The 17,675-nt window shown below is 45.9% G+C and overlaps 1 protein-coding gene across 1 annotated transcript in view; it reads left to right on the top strand.

The window, feature by feature from the left end:
- Jag1 (jagged 1) overlaps positions 1 to 16,636 on the top strand; it is a 37,108-nt gene extending 20,472 nt beyond the window's left edge. The window contains exons 6-26 of the mRNA XM_013010956.1: positions 737 to 867; positions 1,423 to 1,542; positions 1,959 to 2,072; positions 3,202 to 3,315; positions 3,934 to 4,047; positions 4,519 to 4,565; positions 4,909 to 5,082; positions 5,807 to 5,957; positions 6,921 to 7,085; positions 7,555 to 7,668; positions 8,401 to 8,514; positions 8,601 to 8,714; positions 8,869 to 8,985; positions 9,480 to 9,507; positions 9,968 to 10,053; positions 11,608 to 11,721; positions 12,427 to 12,536; positions 12,632 to 12,865; positions 13,042 to 13,173; positions 13,358 to 13,508; positions 14,344 to 16,636. Of these exons, the coding sequence (XP_012866410.1) occupies positions 737 to 867; positions 1,423 to 1,542; positions 1,959 to 2,072; positions 3,202 to 3,315; positions 3,934 to 4,047; positions 4,519 to 4,565; positions 4,909 to 5,082; positions 5,807 to 5,957; positions 6,921 to 7,085; positions 7,555 to 7,668; positions 8,401 to 8,514; positions 8,601 to 8,714; positions 8,869 to 8,985; positions 9,480 to 9,507; positions 9,968 to 10,053; positions 11,608 to 11,721; positions 12,427 to 12,536; positions 12,632 to 12,865; positions 13,042 to 13,173; positions 13,358 to 13,508; positions 14,344 to 14,801 (2,902 nt within the window). The 3' untranslated portion in view covers positions 14,802 to 16,636. The remainder of the gene's footprint in view (positions 1 to 736; positions 868 to 1,422; positions 1,543 to 1,958; positions 2,073 to 3,201; positions 3,316 to 3,933; positions 4,048 to 4,518; positions 4,566 to 4,908; positions 5,083 to 5,806; positions 5,958 to 6,920; positions 7,086 to 7,554; positions 7,669 to 8,400; positions 8,515 to 8,600; positions 8,715 to 8,868; positions 8,986 to 9,479; positions 9,508 to 9,967; positions 10,054 to 11,607; positions 11,722 to 12,426; positions 12,537 to 12,631; positions 12,866 to 13,041; positions 13,174 to 13,357; positions 13,509 to 14,343) is intronic.
- The last annotated feature ends 1,039 nt before the right edge of the window (positions 16,637 to 17,675 follow it).

Here is a 17,675-nt window from a genome sequence, read left to right on the forward strand (position 1 = left end):
TTGTGCTGGTATTGGGGCTTGAACTAAGGCCTTGTGCTCTAGTTTGGCTTTTTTTTTTTTAACACAAGGCAGACACTATTGAGCCCCAATTCCCACTTCTAGCATTTTTTTCTGGTTAACTAGAGATGACTCTCAAAGACTTTCTGGCTTGGGCTGGCTGCGAACCACAAGCCTCAGATCTCAGCCTCTTGAAGAGATAGGATTACAGGTGTGAACCACCAGTGCCCAGCTCCTTTTGGTTTTATAAAGTAGCATCATGAGGTATTTTCCTGTCTCATATGGTGTCTCCTTGAGTCTCTGTGCACTGGAGTGAGTTATGACTTGCTGTGGAGACAAAGCCTAGCCGAGCTGCAAGCCCAGCATTGGTGGAGAATTTGCACATCTATTGTCACCAGGGGTCCTTTCCTTCTATGGTCTGTCCCCACAAGGTCCTAGGATTGATTTATTCCAGGCCCCTACCTTCAGCTCATTTGTGGGAGCTGGAGAAGAGAGTTACTTTGTGGAGGGCACCCAATGCTGGCTCTTCCCCGGGCAGCCCTCCTTTTGTCTGGGAGGGGATCTTAGCCCAACTGTGAAATGTTTATAAGGAGCCCCCACCCTACCCCCAAGCCTTGAAAGCCTGCCATCCTGTCTCCCAGAATAAAACAAAAACAGACTGGCCTTCTGCAGTGTTTTAGCCATGCAGATCCCCCTGCATATTCAGAAGGCTAAGCGGGGCTGTGTTGTCTGTCTACAGGTGCCAGTATGGATGGCAAGGCCTGTACTGCGATAAGTGCATTCCGCATCCAGGATGTGTCCACGGCACCTGCAATGAGCCCTGGCAGTGCCTCTGTGAGACCAACTGGGGTGGTCAGCTCTGCGATAAAGGTACGCCATCAGGGGGGAGCCCTGGGAGGTGGGATGCAGACCTCAGGAGCAAGATGAGATGTTGGGGTAGGACAGTGGTTTGTGTGTGTGTGTGTGTATACTGAGGCTTGAACCCAGGCCCTGGGTGCTGGCTTAGTTTTTTCACTCAAGGTTGATGCTCCTCCACCTGAGCCATAGCTTCACTTTCGGCTTTTTGCTGGTTAATTGGAGATAAAGAGTTTCCTGGACTGTTCTGCCCAGGTTGGCTTAGAACTGCTGTGCTCAGACCTGAGCCTTCTGAGTAGCTAGGATAACAGGTACCCGGCTTAGTGACTTGGTATTAACTTTTCTTTCGTGGTGCTGGTGATTAAACACAGGGCCTTAAGCATGCTATGTAAGGGCCCCACCACCAAGATACATCCCTGCTGCTGGGGCCTTTTCTTCTGAATCTGTTTGAATTGGCCTTTAATACTGTGGAGGTATTTTATTATTTTAGGGAGAATTACTTTTTAGAAGAGAGGTGAGGTTAGAGCTATGATAATTCTCCCTTTGTGACATCTGGGGTCTTTTTGGCAGATCTCAATTACTGTGGGACTCATCAGCCATGTCTCAACGGGGGAACCTGTAGCAACACAGGCCCTGACAAATATCAGTGTTCCTGCCCCGAGGGGTACTCAGGACCCAACTGTGAAATCGGTAAGTAGTCCAAGCTGAGTGAGAAAAACCTTGCTTCATTTTTTTCGGGCACATTCAGTTTAAAAGACTTAAGCCACTATACAAAGATGAACATAACTTTTAGAGTAAAGACTTGTTATTCAGCCCTTTGATGGGTCTGTGAAACGTCTGGACTCAATAACTTGTTTAGGGTGGTGTGATTAGGGTAGGAAGTCTGTCCCATGAACCTCTGGGCTCCAAGGTATGTTGGAATGTGGTTGGGGAAACCTTAACAAGAAAGATAACTCTTCTTTTTTCCTCGACACATCAGGGTTACGTCACATGCTTGGCTTTTACTTTTTTGCAACATGCTGGACTTGGTGGCTGAGGGTGTGGGACTTAGGTGCAGGGGGAGGGCCGGGCAAGGAGTGGGTGTCTGACTGTTCTGGTTTTTGCAGCTGAGCACGCTTGTCTCTCAGATCCTTGCCACAACAGAGGCAGCTGCAAAGAGACCTCCCTGGGGTTTGAGTGCGAGTGTTCTCCTGGCTGGACTGGACCCACATGTTCTACAAGTAAGTCTAGGCTTTGGTCAGTGTCTTTTCTGGAGGGTTAAGATAGGGTTGGTGAGAGATACTTGGGCTTGTTCCACTTAATGACCTAATGACAGGTCTGTCTGAGTGGGAGAAGAATGGGTGCTGTATGGAGTCTGGTCAAGTCTCCAAGGGCTTCCATCAAACCTGCCAGAATGGAACTGTGACTGGCAGAGATTTCTCATGGAACAGCTCCTTTTATGCATGTATTGCTAGAGCCCTGATACCTTCAATCCTGGTTATTCTCCCTGAACTATGGGGAGGCTTTTTCAGGGGATGTTTTTCATCAGACCAGGCTGCAGAGCTTGCTCTATTGTGAAAGCTGGCCCTATGTTGGGACCTCATGGGATGCTTCACAGTGCAGGGCACTGGGTACCACAGATTCCCTCCAGTTCTATTGTCTTGAATGAGATGCTGGAATCTGAGGTGCAGCCAGGCTTGAAAACCACTGTCATCCGCACCCTCAAGAGCAGTGAGAAGTATGGTTTAGGATGTGGGTTCTGGGGTCAGAGGCCTGGTCTTGCATCTAGACCTCATCCATTACCTAGGGGTGCAGGTAAGGCTTCTTGTGCCTTGCTTAAACAGGATGGTAGCGATTCTCAGTTCTAAAGGACATCACAAAGGCTCTGTTGGTTAATGCACATGTGGTTCACATCATAACCAAAGTGGGAAATCTGCGACCCAGTGCAGGAGGGTATAGCATCTGGGTGTGTTATTGTGGGGAAACCGAACAGATCAGCAGCAGATGATTTTCTACCTGTAAAGAAGTTACTTTTCTATACCTTCCCTTTGTGACCTCTGAGCCACAATGAAAACTATTCCTTTCAAAGTAAAGATTATCTAGTGTTGTCACTGAGTTGATGCTCCAGCTGTCTTTTTCTCCCCCACTGCTTAAGGGAGGATTAAATGAACTGGGGCAGTGGGGGATTTAAAGCTAAAATCAAGGCTTGGGCCTTATCATTACCCTCCCACTTGCCCTACTATAGCTTTACTTGTAGTTTGCTTATAGCTGCCATTGGGCTCCTCAGGAGAGTTGTGACTGTATTATCTGATTACCAAATGGATTGAAATTAAATTGTCTCCTCTCCCCCTCCCTCCCCCCATTGAGCAGACATTGATGACTGTTCTCCAAATAACTGTTCCCACGGGGGCACCTGCCAGGACTTGGTAAACGGATTTAAGTGTGTGTGCCCTCCCCAGTGGACTGGCAAGACGTGCCAGTTAGGTAAGAAAATTCTTGTGACTCTTAATTCCTGAACTGAGGGGTGGCTTTGCCATTCAAACCCGGGAAGAGAGATGAGCATGTGGCCAGCGGTGGAGCAAGTTTGCATTCTATCATCCTAAGAAGTAATTTATTATCAAGAGTCTCATGGGTCCTGGAGAAATAACTTGAATGCAAATGGGCTCGCTTTTTTTAGGCCCTGTGGGAAAGTTGTGGGATTCCTTGAACCATGTCAATCCCTCTGTCCTTAGGAGTGTTCAGCTGGGTTCCAAACAGGGATGATCTCATGAGGAATGAGCTGTCTGCATTCTTCTGGCCCTGCTGAAATCCCAGCAACTAGGCTGCACTGGTTTTGCACAGAAATGCCTGGTGGCTTTCTGCTATTCTTTGGGGGACCAGTTGTTAACCAGCAGCTAGAAAGTAATCAATTAGCTTTCCTTATTCGATAACAGCTAGGGAGAAGGCTTAGGTGCTCAAAATACTAGGGGCCTAGTATTTTCTTCTTTAGCTGGCTTGTTAAAATGCCCCTTATTGCAGACCAACCTATTGATATGGTGCCTCTTGGGGGGGGTTGGGGGTGCTGAACTCTGTTTCTCCTTGCTCATCCTTGTTTCTTTTCAGATGCAAATGAATGTGAGGCCAAACCTTGTGTAAATGCCAAATCCTGTAAGAATCTGATTGGCAGCTACTACTGTGATTGTCTTCCTGGCTGGATGGGTCAGAATTGTGACATAAGTGAGTGACTGTGTTGATTTTTCATTGTTTTCATGAAACTTTGCCTATTAATTCTCCCACTCCATTTCTAAGACATTCAAGAAAAAACATTTCTGATGTTAAAGGATTGAACTTGCAGCCTTGTGTATGCTGGCCAAATGAGCATCATGGAGTAGGAGGAAACCTTTATAGCGGAAATGCTTTTGGAAAGGGAGTGGCCAGCACAGCAAGGAAAACATATAATTTATCAGGCTCATTAGCTGCTAATAGTAGCCATATTCTGATAAAGTGATTAAAACAATGATGTGAAGTTTCACTCCCTCAGTTTGGAAGAATTAGGGAGGATCCCCCCCCCAGTGTAATATGTAATACCTTATCTCACAGGAAGCATAGAGGAAATCTGATTTGAAATTTTATCTGTACTGAGCTGTGAAGGCTTTTCAATTTCAATGTCAAGTGTCTCTTTAATGTGATGACTTATTTGTCTTTTAGATATTAATGACTGCCTTGGCCAGTGTCAGAATGACGCCACCTGTCGGGTACGTTAAACGTCTGTGTCAATGAAAATCTTGCCAATTGACAGCAAATCATAAGATTTTATGATGCTTGGGAGAGCTGTGTCCCTGTGAGATTTAAAAATGCAGGTGAAAAATGAGTCCCTGGAAGTTTGACTTGGGCTCATGTTACTAACCCCAGCCTCTCCAGAGTCATTTCAAAGGCATGCATGCAGAAACTACTAACCCCTGGCGAGAGGCTTGGCTTTTGGCTATTTCAATGAATCAGCAGAACCGCAGCAGTCGTGTTAAACCGCTGGAGCTCTGTGTTTGTGGAATACATAGAAAAAAAAGCATGTTTCTTCCCCCTCCCCTTCTCCTCTTCCAGGATTTGGTTAATGGTTATCGCTGTATCTGTCCACCTGGCTATGCAGGCGATCACTGTGAGAGAGACATCGATGAATGTGCCAGCAACCCCTGTTTGAATGGGGGTCACTGTCAGAATGAAATTAACAGATTCCAGTGTCTGTGTCCCACTGGTTTCTCTGGAAACCTCTGTCAGGTGAGCGGAGGCAGAAACCTCAGATTTGGGTTAAGATTTTATGGCAGAGCCTCCTCCCCCTTGTCCTTGCCACACCCTCTCCCCTGCCCCCCAAACACACACCCATATTCTTGTGTCTGGGGTCTCATGACGTCTGTTAACATCTAATTAACTAGAGAATCTCTGCTAGACAAATGCTGGTGGACAGAGATGCTGATAAACAATTTCTGAGCTTGCTTAGCATGTCTATTTTGGTTTGGTTCATTTTACACTCTCAGTTCTACTCCTCTGCCACTCTGCTCTGTATTTTTTGGGATTTGTGTGTTGGCACTAGGACTTGAACTTGGGGCCTGGGTTCTGTCCCTTAGCTTTTGTGCTCAAGGCTGGCATTGTTAACACTTGAGCCATATACCTCTTTCTTTGTGCTTCTTTTTGGTGGCTAATTGGAGATGAGTCTCGTGGGCTTTGCTGCTTGGGCTGGCTTTGAATCTCGATCCTTAGATCTAAGCCTCCTGGGTAGCTAAGATTACAGGCATGGAGCACAGTACCTGGCTTGACATGCATTTTGTTTACCTGGACTCTAGCATTCCCTAGGACAAGAGATGTGTCATGTTCAGGGTGTCTTCTTGTAGAAGTAGATGAGGGGGAGTCTGATTCAGTAGCTGCTCTTCTCAGAGAAGGGATGGCAATGCCTTTTGTTTTACTTTGCTTTCTGCCCCTTCTTCCTTGTTCCTGATAATTGCAGCTCGACATAGATTATTGTGAACCCAACCCCTGCCAGAATGGTGCTCAGTGCTACAATCGAGCCAGCGACTATTTCTGCAAGTGCCCAGAGGACTATGAGGGCAAGAACTGCTCACACCTGAAAGACCACTGCCGCACTACACCTTGTGAAGGTACCTCTCTCCCCCAGGACCTAGATGTTTCCAGACCTCCTCTTATCCCATGTTTGCTATCTCCCCTCAGGCTTGTAGAAGTGGTATATAGGTAAAGGAGACCAATAGATTGCAACTGCTTTTATCTGATCGCTTGGGGAAGCCAGAACACGTGGAAACAATCTGTTCAGGCCTGCCAGTATACAAGTAGCCCAGGGGAGGGAATGTGAAATCCATTTATCATTTTGGTTCTGGGGTGGGCTGATTTGCAGCACCACACCAAGACCAATTCCTCACAGTGATGCTGTCCGTGGAACTTGGCAACAGTGGGGATGTTCTATAATATCTGCATCAGGTTACAGTAGCCACAGGCCACGTGTAGTGTCCTTGGGCATTTAGATTGTCACCAAGTACAACAAGAAAACATTCATTTACTGGTCCTTTAAACACAGCCACATGTGGCTCATGCCTGCTATTTGGAGCAGCACAACCTTAAAGTTTCTGTAATTTTCTCCTTCAGCCTTGCTTAATTAAGATTAAGATGGAAGGAAGTTGAGCAGGCCTTTTTGCATTAGCAAGTACTTAACAAATGAGGTAGATGTTAAGAGGGATGAAGGAGGCTTAGAAAAAGTCTTTAAAATCAGATTGGGGGAGAATGATAGGGGAAGACAGTGATCAAGATGCATTGTGTTAATAAGTTGACATGTTGAGTTGAAACCTCTTTATATAGCTACTGTATTAAAAATAACAATATGAACCATGAGATCACCCAGCTGGAGTCTTAACTTGGCCTATCATGGTTGGTGTGCCATGTGGTCTTGGTCCCAAGATGTCTTTTGCTGTCTTATTCTCTTTAACAAAGGGAGTCCCTCTCCCGTAAGGCAGGCTCCTTGCTTATTGATGCTCTGTGTGTGTGTGTGTGTCTGTGTCTGTCTCTTGTCTCTGTCTCTGTGGCTGGGATCTGATTCAAAGTCTGTATTCCAGTGATTGACAGCTGCACCGTGGCCATGGCTTCCAATGACACACCTGAAGGGGTGCGGTATATCTCCTCCAACGTCTGTGGCCCCCACGGGAAGTGCAAGAGCCAGTCGGGAGGCAAATTCACCTGCGACTGTAACAAAGGCTTCACAGGAACATACTGCCATGAAAGTAAGACCATCATCAGGGAAGAGAGTGCGGTGCCTTCTGCCCCCATCACTGCTCAGCTTAGGAACATTTGAGTTGGAATTACTTTAACCAGAAAGTTAAAGAGGAAGAGACCAGTTCCCAATCCCAAATCATGACATTTGGGATCTGGGACTGAGGTTTATTCCATTGACCAGATCACCTAGATGCTTCTGAAGCTCCCCTGACTAATGTATGGGTATCTTAGTAATTTGAGTGGCTCGTCTTCTGTAGAAGTTTTCTTCCCCTGGCTCACCAAATAACTGTGTGGAGGCAATTGAATAAAATTGGCAGGGGCTACTGTCTGGAAACTGGCTTGATTAGCCACCTGTCAGGAGAACGTCCTGACGAGTTTAGAATTTTGAGATACTGGGTACCTCAGGAAAACAGCAAGACAATGCTTGCTTTGGGGGCCTTACTTGTTCTTCAGTTCTGATTTTTTTTCTTTTCCTAGATATTAATGATTGCGAGAGCAACCCCTGTAAAAATGGTGGCACTTGCATTGACGGTGTCAATTCATACAAGTGTATCTGCAGTGATGGCTGGGAGGGAGCCTACTGTGAAACCAGTGAGTCCCTGGGTCTTGTGGAGGTGGGAGGTGGAGGTGGAGGTGGTGGGTGGATTATTTCACCTTTTCCTCAAGTCAGGGAGAGCTTTCCCTTGTATAGAAATCTCTGGAAGTAATGCCCTGGCAGACTCACTGTTTGTGTTCTGTGTGCATTTACTGAGAAATAAGGGGAGAGGACCTGAGAAGCTATAGAATGAGATTGGTAGTTAGGATAATGTCACCCTTTATAAAGATAAATAGACATGGTTCTGTTTTGTTTTTAATTTTTGTTCATCTTGATTAGAATTGTCGTAGGAATACCCAGGGCACTGTGTGCTACTTGCCTAACTTGTAGTATTCCAAGTAGCCCAATTGGAAGCCCATTGTTTTCCTTGAAAAGGGGTAAAGTCTTGGGAAGCACTCACATGTTCTCAGGACATGCTCAGTAGAAAGCAGGGGTTAGAAAGAGTAGGTTGGTGGGCTAGAAGGCTTATTATAAATGAAGATCTAGACAGATCTGGATAGTGGCACGAAGATACCTTTTATTAAGAGAACTGTGGATGTAAGTGCGGTTTCTTTTGTTTTGGGGCATTTTATAGTTCTGTTTTATTATGTTATAAATGATTTTATCATGTGTCTTCAAAAATATAACCTATAAACATAAAAAGAAATAGCCCTAAGAAAGCTTTGTTCCTGTGTATGGTGAATGGTCCTGGAATCTTCTTCAGCTACTGTCTCTTTTTTTGATTCTAGATATTAATGACTGCAGCCAGAACCCTTGCCACAATGGGGGCACGTGTCGTGACCTGGTTAACGACTTCTACTGTGACTGTAAAAATGGTTGGAAAGGAAAGACCTGCCACTCCCGTGAGTGTTAGCTGCCTGGGTCCTCGGTTCTGTCTCCTGTGAGAAGTAGGTGTGCTGAGGCTGATCACGAGATGTTCTTCCTCCAGGTGACAGCCAATGTGATGAGGCCACATGCAACAATGGCGGCACCTGCTATGATGAAGGGGATGCGTTTAAGTGCATGTGTCCTGGAGGCTGGGAAGGAACAACCTGTAACATAGGTAACTCTTCATCCTGAGTGGGATCGGCAGGGTGTGTGGGGGTGTGTAGCCACCTGAATGACTCTGCTTACCGTCATTTCCTTGAACCTAGTGCATGCTTCTCTAGCCTACCAGATCCTCAGGGAGGGTGGTCTTGTCTGTTCTTGTCTTGTAGCCAGAAACAGTAGCTGCCTGCCCAACCCCTGCCATAATGGGGGAACCTGTGTGGTCAATGGCGAGACCTTCACATGTGTCTGCAAAGAAGGCTGGGAGGGGCCCATCTGCACTCAGAGTGAGTGTCTTTCCCCCTGAACTCTCTCAGGGCTGCTGGAGCAGATCCTGGTGTCCTTGGGGACTTGCAATCGAAACCAGAAACCAGAAGCAGCACTGTTTGATGTCTGCTTTTATATCACCTGGGTCTGTATTAATGACTTGATAGGATACAGTCCTGACCTGGGCATGAGAAAAAGCTCCGATGAGATAAGTGGAGACAGATGGTGTCTCCGTTCCCAGCTCTGGGTCTGACCAGCAGCCTTCCTCCCATTCTCACCCCAATCCCTAAGTCCCCTACCAGGGCCTCTTCCTGTGTACATGTGTCCCACGGCAAATGAAACTGAGTGTGGTATGGGCCTGGTTCCAATTTAGCAGAGGTTTTAAGTATATTTGGCTGGTGTTAACTGTGACTTTATCATATGGGTATTATGGAAACAAGTGGTGATTTTTACTGAGGGCTAAGACCCCCATTTCCCCCCTGCCGAAGACCTTACTGTTGTCTTTTCTTTGCAGATACCAATGACTGCAGCCCTCATCCCTGGTAAGTGTGGCAGCCTTTTGAGATCTTACTTGTCAGCTGTAATATGCATGGGAATCTCCCGGGATTGAGTTTAAAATGTGGGTTCTGATTCAAGAGGTCTGGGGTGGGGCTCTACTTTTCTAACAAGCTCCCAGGCGATGCCCATCTTGGTGCTGTGCGGACCACACTTTAATTAGCCAGGTTGTGTCTTCATTTAGAGCAGCAAATTCTCAACCTTGGCTGCACACACAAATCGCCTGGGGAGCTTTTAAAAGTCCCGATGCCTGGGCTGCAACTGAGATCTCGGAAATTAGATTCTCTAGGGGGTAAGGCCCAGGCATCAGTATTTTTGGGGTGGCTCAGGCAGTGGTGAATGTGGCCAAAGATGAAAGCCACGTGATGGTAGCGGCATGACTTGGTGCGATGGCTGGATGGAGTTGTGGGTCAGGAGTAACTGAGCTGGTCTTCGCTTTCTTCTTAGTTACAACAGTGGCACCTGCGTGGATGGAGACAACTGGTACCGGTGTGAATGTGCTCCAGGTTTTGCTGGGCCTGATTGCAGAATAAGTAAGGACTGCCCTCGTCCGGGTTTCCCCATTGGCTCTATCCCCTGGTTCCATTCTTCAGCTTGTGAATGTTTCATCCTTAAAAATGAAAAGTCAGGGGCTGGGAAAGTGGCTCAGTGGTAGAGCGAGGCCTTGGGTTCAATTCCTTAGCACCACATGAACAGTAAAAGCCAAAAGTGGCGTATGGCTCAAGTGGTAGAGTGCTAGCCTTAGCTAAAGAGCTGAGGGACAGCACCCAGGCCTGGAGTTCAGGCCCCACGACTGACCAAAAAAAAGGCACTAATGGCTCATGCCTATAATCTTAGTTACTAAGGAAGCCCAGATGGTGAGGATCCCAGTTCCAAGCCAGTCCAGGCAGGAACGTTTGTTCACACTCTCTTACTCCCAAATAAGCACCAAAAAGCTGGAAGTGGAGGTGTGGCTCAAGTGGTAGAGCATTAGCCTTGAGCAAAAAACGCTAAAGGGCAGTACCCAGACCCTGAGTTCAAGTACCCTACTAGCAAAAAACGAAAAAACAACAACAAAGCCATAGTCAAAATTTAGTGATCTGCCTCCAGCTGGGATTAAAGTGCCCCTAGCTGGCTCCTCCCAGGTACTTTCCAGTAATTCCTAGGGTAGCACAGCTGCCTTGTTCTTGGGGATTGTGCCAGCCACAGAATTTGATGATTAAGCTATGCTATAGCCCCAAGGAAAGTGTATGCTTTTCCTCATGACTAACATGAAATTGTGGGTAAGCGGATGCTAGCCACAGTGACACTGGGGTAGGACCAGGCTAACACAAATGAAGGGGCTGGGACTGTGGCTTCCATGGACTGGTCTGTGATGGATCTGATCAGGCCCAGAGAAATGACTAAAAGAAAAGTGGGAGGTAGAGGGTATAGTGTTTCAGGAAGCTGAAAGTTTATTCTTTATTGTAAGCTTTCTCCTACTTTTATTTACTTTTACATACTGTTTCTTTTACATTCAGTAAAGGTAATATAATAACTGTATTGTTGTTGCCCCCACATTCCCAATTCTGGGATTGACCTCAGTGCTAGGTGAGGATAGCTTGTACTTATTTTATGCTTCTAGATTGGGGTTTGGCAAGCAACTTTCTGGGGGCCACATCTGGCTTACTACCTATCTTTATAAAGTTCTGTCGGCACAGAGCCACACTTGTTTGTTGCTTGTCTGTAACTACTTTTACAATACCACATGAGTCCAGTAGTTGTGATAGACCTTGTGGCCCTTAAAGTCTGCAGTATTTACTCTGGCCTTTTTTCAGGAAAAGGCTGCTGGCCTTCCTCTAAATTGTACTGTCAGTGACACAGGAACTTGAGTAGAAATTGCTGCCTACAAAAATGGTTCTCAGCTGTTAAAAGTCAGTTACTAGTAATCTTTGGAGGGTCAGTGACTGGTTAAGTATATTTTGGGGAGATTAGTAATTCGTGTCTTGGTGAATTTTCACTCATGTAAACAGCTTGTACTCATGATTTGAATACTTCTCTATGTCTGCAAAAACTTGACTATGTGCTTCCAACTGTTGGGGGTCTCAACTCAAGCTCCTTTCTTTCAGACATCAATGAATGCCAGTCTTCACCTTGTGCCTTTGGAGCAACCTGTGTGGATGAGATCAATGGCTACCGGTGTATCTGCCCCCTGGGGCACAGTGGTACCAGGTGCCAAGAAGGTATGTATGCCAGGCCCAGGCTGTCTGTGTGTCTTTTTAGTTTTTGAGACAAGGGCTTCATTTTATAGCTCAGACTGGCCTTGAACTGGTGATTCTCTGCCTTGGCCGCTCAAGTGCTGATCTGATGGCTTGTGCTCCCACATGCAGCCCCGTTTCTTCAGGACCAAGGGGTCTCCCGGTCATCAGTTGGCTGCTCAGGAGTGGGCTCCACGCTCGGGGAGGGATGCACAGTGGGAGTTAACAGAAAAAGGGAAACACATGGGATCTTCTCATACTCAGCTGTTGAATACGAATGCTGTGTAACAAAGCAGCTTCAAGCCCTGTGGCTTGCAGTCAGCCTTTGTTTTTGTTGCTTGTGGGTGGAATGATTGTGCTGTGAGTCCCATTCAAGTGGACCAATAGGCAGCTGTCTCCAAGGCATGTGCTTTTCATGATACATGGCAGGCACACAGGAGGTGATCTCTGAAAGCCTGATGAGAGGGTTTCTCAGGTCACTACTATCACTTTATCAACCAAAGCTAGTCATGTAGGCGAATGAGGAGTCAGTGGGGGGTCGGGAGTACACGTGCCTCATGTCATGGAAAGAATTGTGGTCACATGGCAAAGGACACAGGTGTAACCACTTCATAATAGGGAGGGAAGATTAAGAACCATAATCCCATCGATGGAAGAAGAAACTTGTACTCATGCATCTCTGCCTCTCAGTTTCAGGGAGACCTTGCATCACCATGGGGAGTGTAATACCCGATGGGGCCAAGTGGGATGATGACTGTAACACCTGCCAGTGCTTGAATGGACGCATCGCCTGCTCCAAGGTAGGGTGTGAGGGTTGCTGTGGTTCTTGTGTGTCCTGCAAGCATGGGGGTTGGTTATTCCTGCTGAGCCCCAGCCCCTGTTTTCCTCTCTTCAGGTCTGGTGTGGCCCTCGACCTTGCCTACTCCACAAAGGGCACAGTGAATGCCCCAGTGGGCAGAACTGCATCCCCATCCTGGATGACCAGTGCTTCGTCCGTCCCTGCATGGGGGTGGGTGAGTGTCGGTCTTCGAGTCTCCAACCAGTGAAGACCAAGTGCACCTCCGACTCCTATTATCAGGACAACTGTGCAAACATTACATTCACCTTTAACAAAGAGATGATGGCACCGGTATGTAGCACTTTCTGCCTGTCTGAAAAGTAGTGGCACAAGCCTAGGATCTACTTCTCTTTATCCTAAGTTCCTGTCTTAGAGCAAAACAAGGCTTGAATTTAGGCAGTTTGTGAACATCAGCCCTTTGATTCTTTCAGTGTCTTATATGTGTGGATTTAAAAAAATTGTTTTAGGGTCTTACTACGGAGCATATTTGCAGTGAACTGAGGAATCTGAATATTTTGAAGAATGTTTCTGCTGAATATTCCATCTACATAGCTTGTGAACCTTCCCCTTCAGCAAACAACGAGATACATGTAGCCATTGTGAGTATAAGACCTATTCACACCTAACTTGTACTATAAGGGGGATAAACATCAGTTAGCGAGGATCCAAGTGGAGCAAATACATAGAAAGTTAAGTATTACACATAGGTGCTGTCATAATTTTGGGGAAAGGTTACTGTAGGATGTCTCCCTTAGTCAAATCTGACAATTCTGCTTTTTCTAGTCTGCTGAAGATATCCGGGATGATGGAAACCCTATCAAGGAAATCACCGACAAAATAATAGACCTCGTTAGCAAGCGTGAAGGAAACAGCTCCCTTATTGCTGCTGTTGCAGAAGTGAGAGTTCAGAGGCGGCCTCCGAAGAACAGAACAGGTAGGTGCCTAGTGGGAAAAGTTCTTTTTTGTGATGACTGTTATTGATTTCCTAACACATCCAGTAAAGCCACCAGGTGGATTTCCTGACAGTGTTCTCTGCCTCTTGGAAGTTACTACCACCAGTGAGCAAATTCAGGCCAGTCTATCTGCCAAGATCACTTGGCTGCTTGAGGACAGCTCACTTGACCCTTCTTCCCCACCAGCAAGCTATGTGTTCTTGCCTGCAGGCTCCCCTGCAGAGAGGGTCCTGCTTAGATCCATGTCAGGCCCTAGGGTAGAGTGCTGCTGAGCTCAAGACTATGCAAAGCCTACCTTGGCCTTTGAGTATCATGGTATAGCCTATCCTGAACACTGTGAGGCCCTGGGTTGTTAACCCATCAGAATGCCTAGACTCCTCTTGAGTCTCTCCAGCATCATTGTTAGCAAGATGAGAAAGGGCCCATATCTGTGGCCCATCTAAGTATGGATCAGATTTCGGATCAGATTTCTGAAAATTAGCCTCAGTTAAGAGCTGCCTGAAGAGTCAGCATCCTCTAGACTCTACCAGAAACTGCTTTCTCCTTATGTGGAGACAGACTGTAGGCGCTGCCTGCCATCCTATCTGGCCTGGGGACCCAAGTGTCAAGATCTCTTGGGTCCCCGATCCCGGCACTTGCTTTATTATCAAGCCGTGAATTGACAAGATGCAGTTGTGAAGAGAGGTTTGTCCCCATGGTACCCCTCCTTAGGCATGAAGGAATGGAGAACCAGCATTTTATTTCCCCCGTGGCAGTGGCTTTTTTTTTTTTTTGTATTGGGGAGTAGAGTTAATTGGTTCCATGCCTACCTTGCAGATTTCCTGGTTCCTTTGCTGAGCTCTGTCTTAACGGTGGCTTGGGTCTGTTGCTTGGTGACGGCATTCTACTGGTGCATGCGGAAACGGCGTAAGCCAAGCAGTCACACACACTCGGCCTCCGAAGACAACACCACCAACAATGTGCGAGAACAGCTGAACCAGATCAAAAATCCGATTGAGAAGCACGGGGCCAACACAGTCCCCATCAAGGATTACGAGAACAAAAACTCCAAAATGTCTAAAATAAGGACACACAACTCTGAAGTCGAGGAGGATGACATGGATAAGCACCAGCAGAAAGCCCGGTTTGCCAAACAGCCAGTATACACGCTGGTAGACAGAGAGGAGAAGCCCCCCAATGGCACGCCGACAAAACACCCAAACTGGACAAACAAACAGGACAACAGAGACTTGGAAAGTGCCCAAAGCTTGAACCGGATGGAGTACATCGTATAGCAGACAGTGGGTGGCTGCTACTACTAGGTAGAGTCTGACAGTCTTGAGGGCACTCGGGGCTTGTTTTCTTTAGACTGTTGTCATATTTGAGTCTGAGGCTGTTGTTGACTTAGAATCCCTGTGTTAATTTAAGTTTCGACAAGCTGGCTTACACTGGCAATGGTAGTTTCTGTGGTTGGCTGGGAAATCAAGAGCTGCACCTCACAGCTATGCAAAAAACGAGTCCAACGTGCCCTGATGCACTGGTGTGTGTTCCCTGCAGCTGACACGTCAAGAATTGGGCTCCCAGGACACTGCCCAGCCCCTAGTCCTCGAGCTTCCACTTCTGCCAGATGTCCTAATGGTGATGCAGTCTTAGCATAGTTTTATTTATATTTATTGACTCTTGAGTTGTTTTTGTATATTGGTTTTATGATGACGTACAAGTAGTTCTGTATTTGAAAAGTGCCTTTGCAGCTCAGAACCACAGCAACTATCACAAATGAGTTTATTATTTATTTTTTTTATTGTATTTTTGTCGTTGGGGGAGGGGGGCTTTGCTGTCAGCAGTTGCTGGTAAAATGAAGAATTTAAAGAGGAAAAATGTGTCAAAAGTAGAATTTTTGTATAGTTATGTAAATAATTCTTTTTTATTAATCACTGTGTATATTTGATTTATTAACTTAATAATCAAGAGCCTTAAAAACATCATTCCTTTTTATTTATATGTATGTGTTTAGAACTGAAGGTTTTGATAGCATTGTAAGTGTATGGCTTTATTTTTTTGAACTTCTTTTCTCATTGCGTGTTGCCTATAAGTCAAAATTTAAGGTGTTTGAAAATAGTTTTATTTTAAAAAGATAGGGTGGGCTTCTGTGCCTGGGAATACTGATGGAATTTTTTTTTTTTTGTACGACGTCAGATGTTAAAACACCTTCTAGATAGATAGCATCACTTTGAGACACGTTTTAAGGACTGACTGAGGCAGTTTGAGAATTAGTCTAGAACAGGTTCTCTTTTTTTGTTGTTGTTTTGTTTTGTTTTGTTTCCTGCTTTAGACTTGAAAAGAGACAGGCAGGTGATGTGCTACAGAGCAGTTCAAGGGAACACGTTGAGCTATGACTAAATGTAGCCAGGATGTGAGTGGTTGAATATCATTAAAAATATCAAAATTGTGTGGAGTTGGAAGCACACCAATCTTATTTTGTAAATTCTGATTTCTTTTCACCATTCGTATGTAATACTGAACCACTTGTAGATTTGAGTTCTTGTTGTTATCTACTGCATTTAGGGAGTATTCTAATAAGCTAGTTGAATACTTGAACCATAAAATGTCCAGTAAGATCACTGTTTAGATTTGCTATAGAGTACACTGCCTGCCTTAAGTGAGGAAATCAAAGTACTATTACCAAGTTGAAGATGAAAAAGGCTTATAAAACAGAGCAATCTTGTTGGTTCACCAGTGAGACCGTGAAGATAACTTTGTATTGTTTTCTTAGTGTTATTTGAACATAAAAAATGCATCTTTGATGTGTTGTTCCTGGCAATAAGTTTTGAAAAGTAATATTTATTAAATTTTTTTTTGTATGAAAAACATGGAAGAGTGTGGCCTCTTGTGAGCTGATGTAGTTCTCCAGGTTTGGCTGTGATCTGTGCAGGCAGTCAATTGAGTAGGGCAGGCAGTGCCTGACAGGGGCACAGGTGAGGTGCCGAAAGGCTTTCCAACCACAAAACTCATCCAAAGTTCTCAAAAGAACCTTGAGGGTGCTATGAGGCAGGAGCTGTGGGAGCCACGTGTTCCTTGTTGTTCAACAGCAAGTGTGCATATTCCTGAATAAATACCACTGGATCAATGGCTTGTATGGAGGTGACTTGTTTGGGAGCAGCTGTGGGAAGTGCCCACTGACTAAAGGGCTTTTAAACACTTCGGCATTGGTGTTGGGGATGAAGACAGATTTAATTAATGGGTTGGATTTTTCTTTTTTGTCCCCCTTGGTGGTTTGGATTAATAGTGATGTTCTGCCATTTTATAGACCATATCCTTGCGATTGACTGACGTACCTTGTTGGGATGGTCTCCCTGTTGTGAATTAGTCCCTGGGCCAGTGCATACCTTGTTGGGCTCGTCTCCCTGTTATGAGTTAGTCCTTGGGCCAGTGCATATCAAGCAGATGGGCTCTGAGTGGGCCTATCAGGCATGGGATGCTGGGTGTCTTGACCTCGCGTGAGGTTCTATTCAGGGTGGGCTGTTTCCTATACAGGACAAAAGCTCTGCCATTCTGTCAGGCTCAGGCTTTTGGTGACCAGAGGGCAAATATGGCATACAGGAGGCAGTATTGTGTGGGGGGCTTCTGGCTTCTCTACAGCAAGGGATGAGTCATGGTGACAGGCATACAGATAGCTTCCCACAGCCTTATGGAGTCCCCAGGAGTTCCCTGCTGTTGGTTTAGGAAGCCAAAGCTTACCCTTCTCAGACTGCCTTCCAGTGCTCCACCCACTTGTGGATTTCATAGTACAACTCCAACCGGTGCAAACAAACTGGAGGACAGGCATACTTTGGGAAATGCACTGCTTTCAGATGGGCAACTGTTTAATAATGGATGACAGACTCTTAAGTGTTTCTGGCTCCTTGTGCATGAGCAGAGGCCACCGAGGGATTCTAAGATCTGTGACAGCCCTAAGAGCTCCAACAGCATGTTTTGGCTCATTGAGGAGGTATTCCGAAAAACCTGGATAGCAAGTACAGATTCCCATGACATCTCCCTGCCTTAGTGTTGCAATACTTTGTCATTAATCCCTGCTGGTGGACAACTGGTTTCTGCAAGATGGGGTTAGAAGGGGAGAAGTACAACCCCCTGAGCTTGGAGACTGTAGTTTAGCAGCAAATACCATTCTG

The sequence above is a fragment of the Dipodomys ordii genome, unplaced genomic scaffold (genome assembly GCF_000151885.1).
Source record: "Dipodomys ordii isolate 6190 unplaced genomic scaffold, Dord_2.0 Scaffold13, whole genome shotgun sequence".
In the NCBI taxonomy this organism is placed as follows: Eukaryota; Metazoa; Chordata; class Mammalia; order Rodentia; family Heteromyidae; genus Dipodomys; species Dipodomys ordii.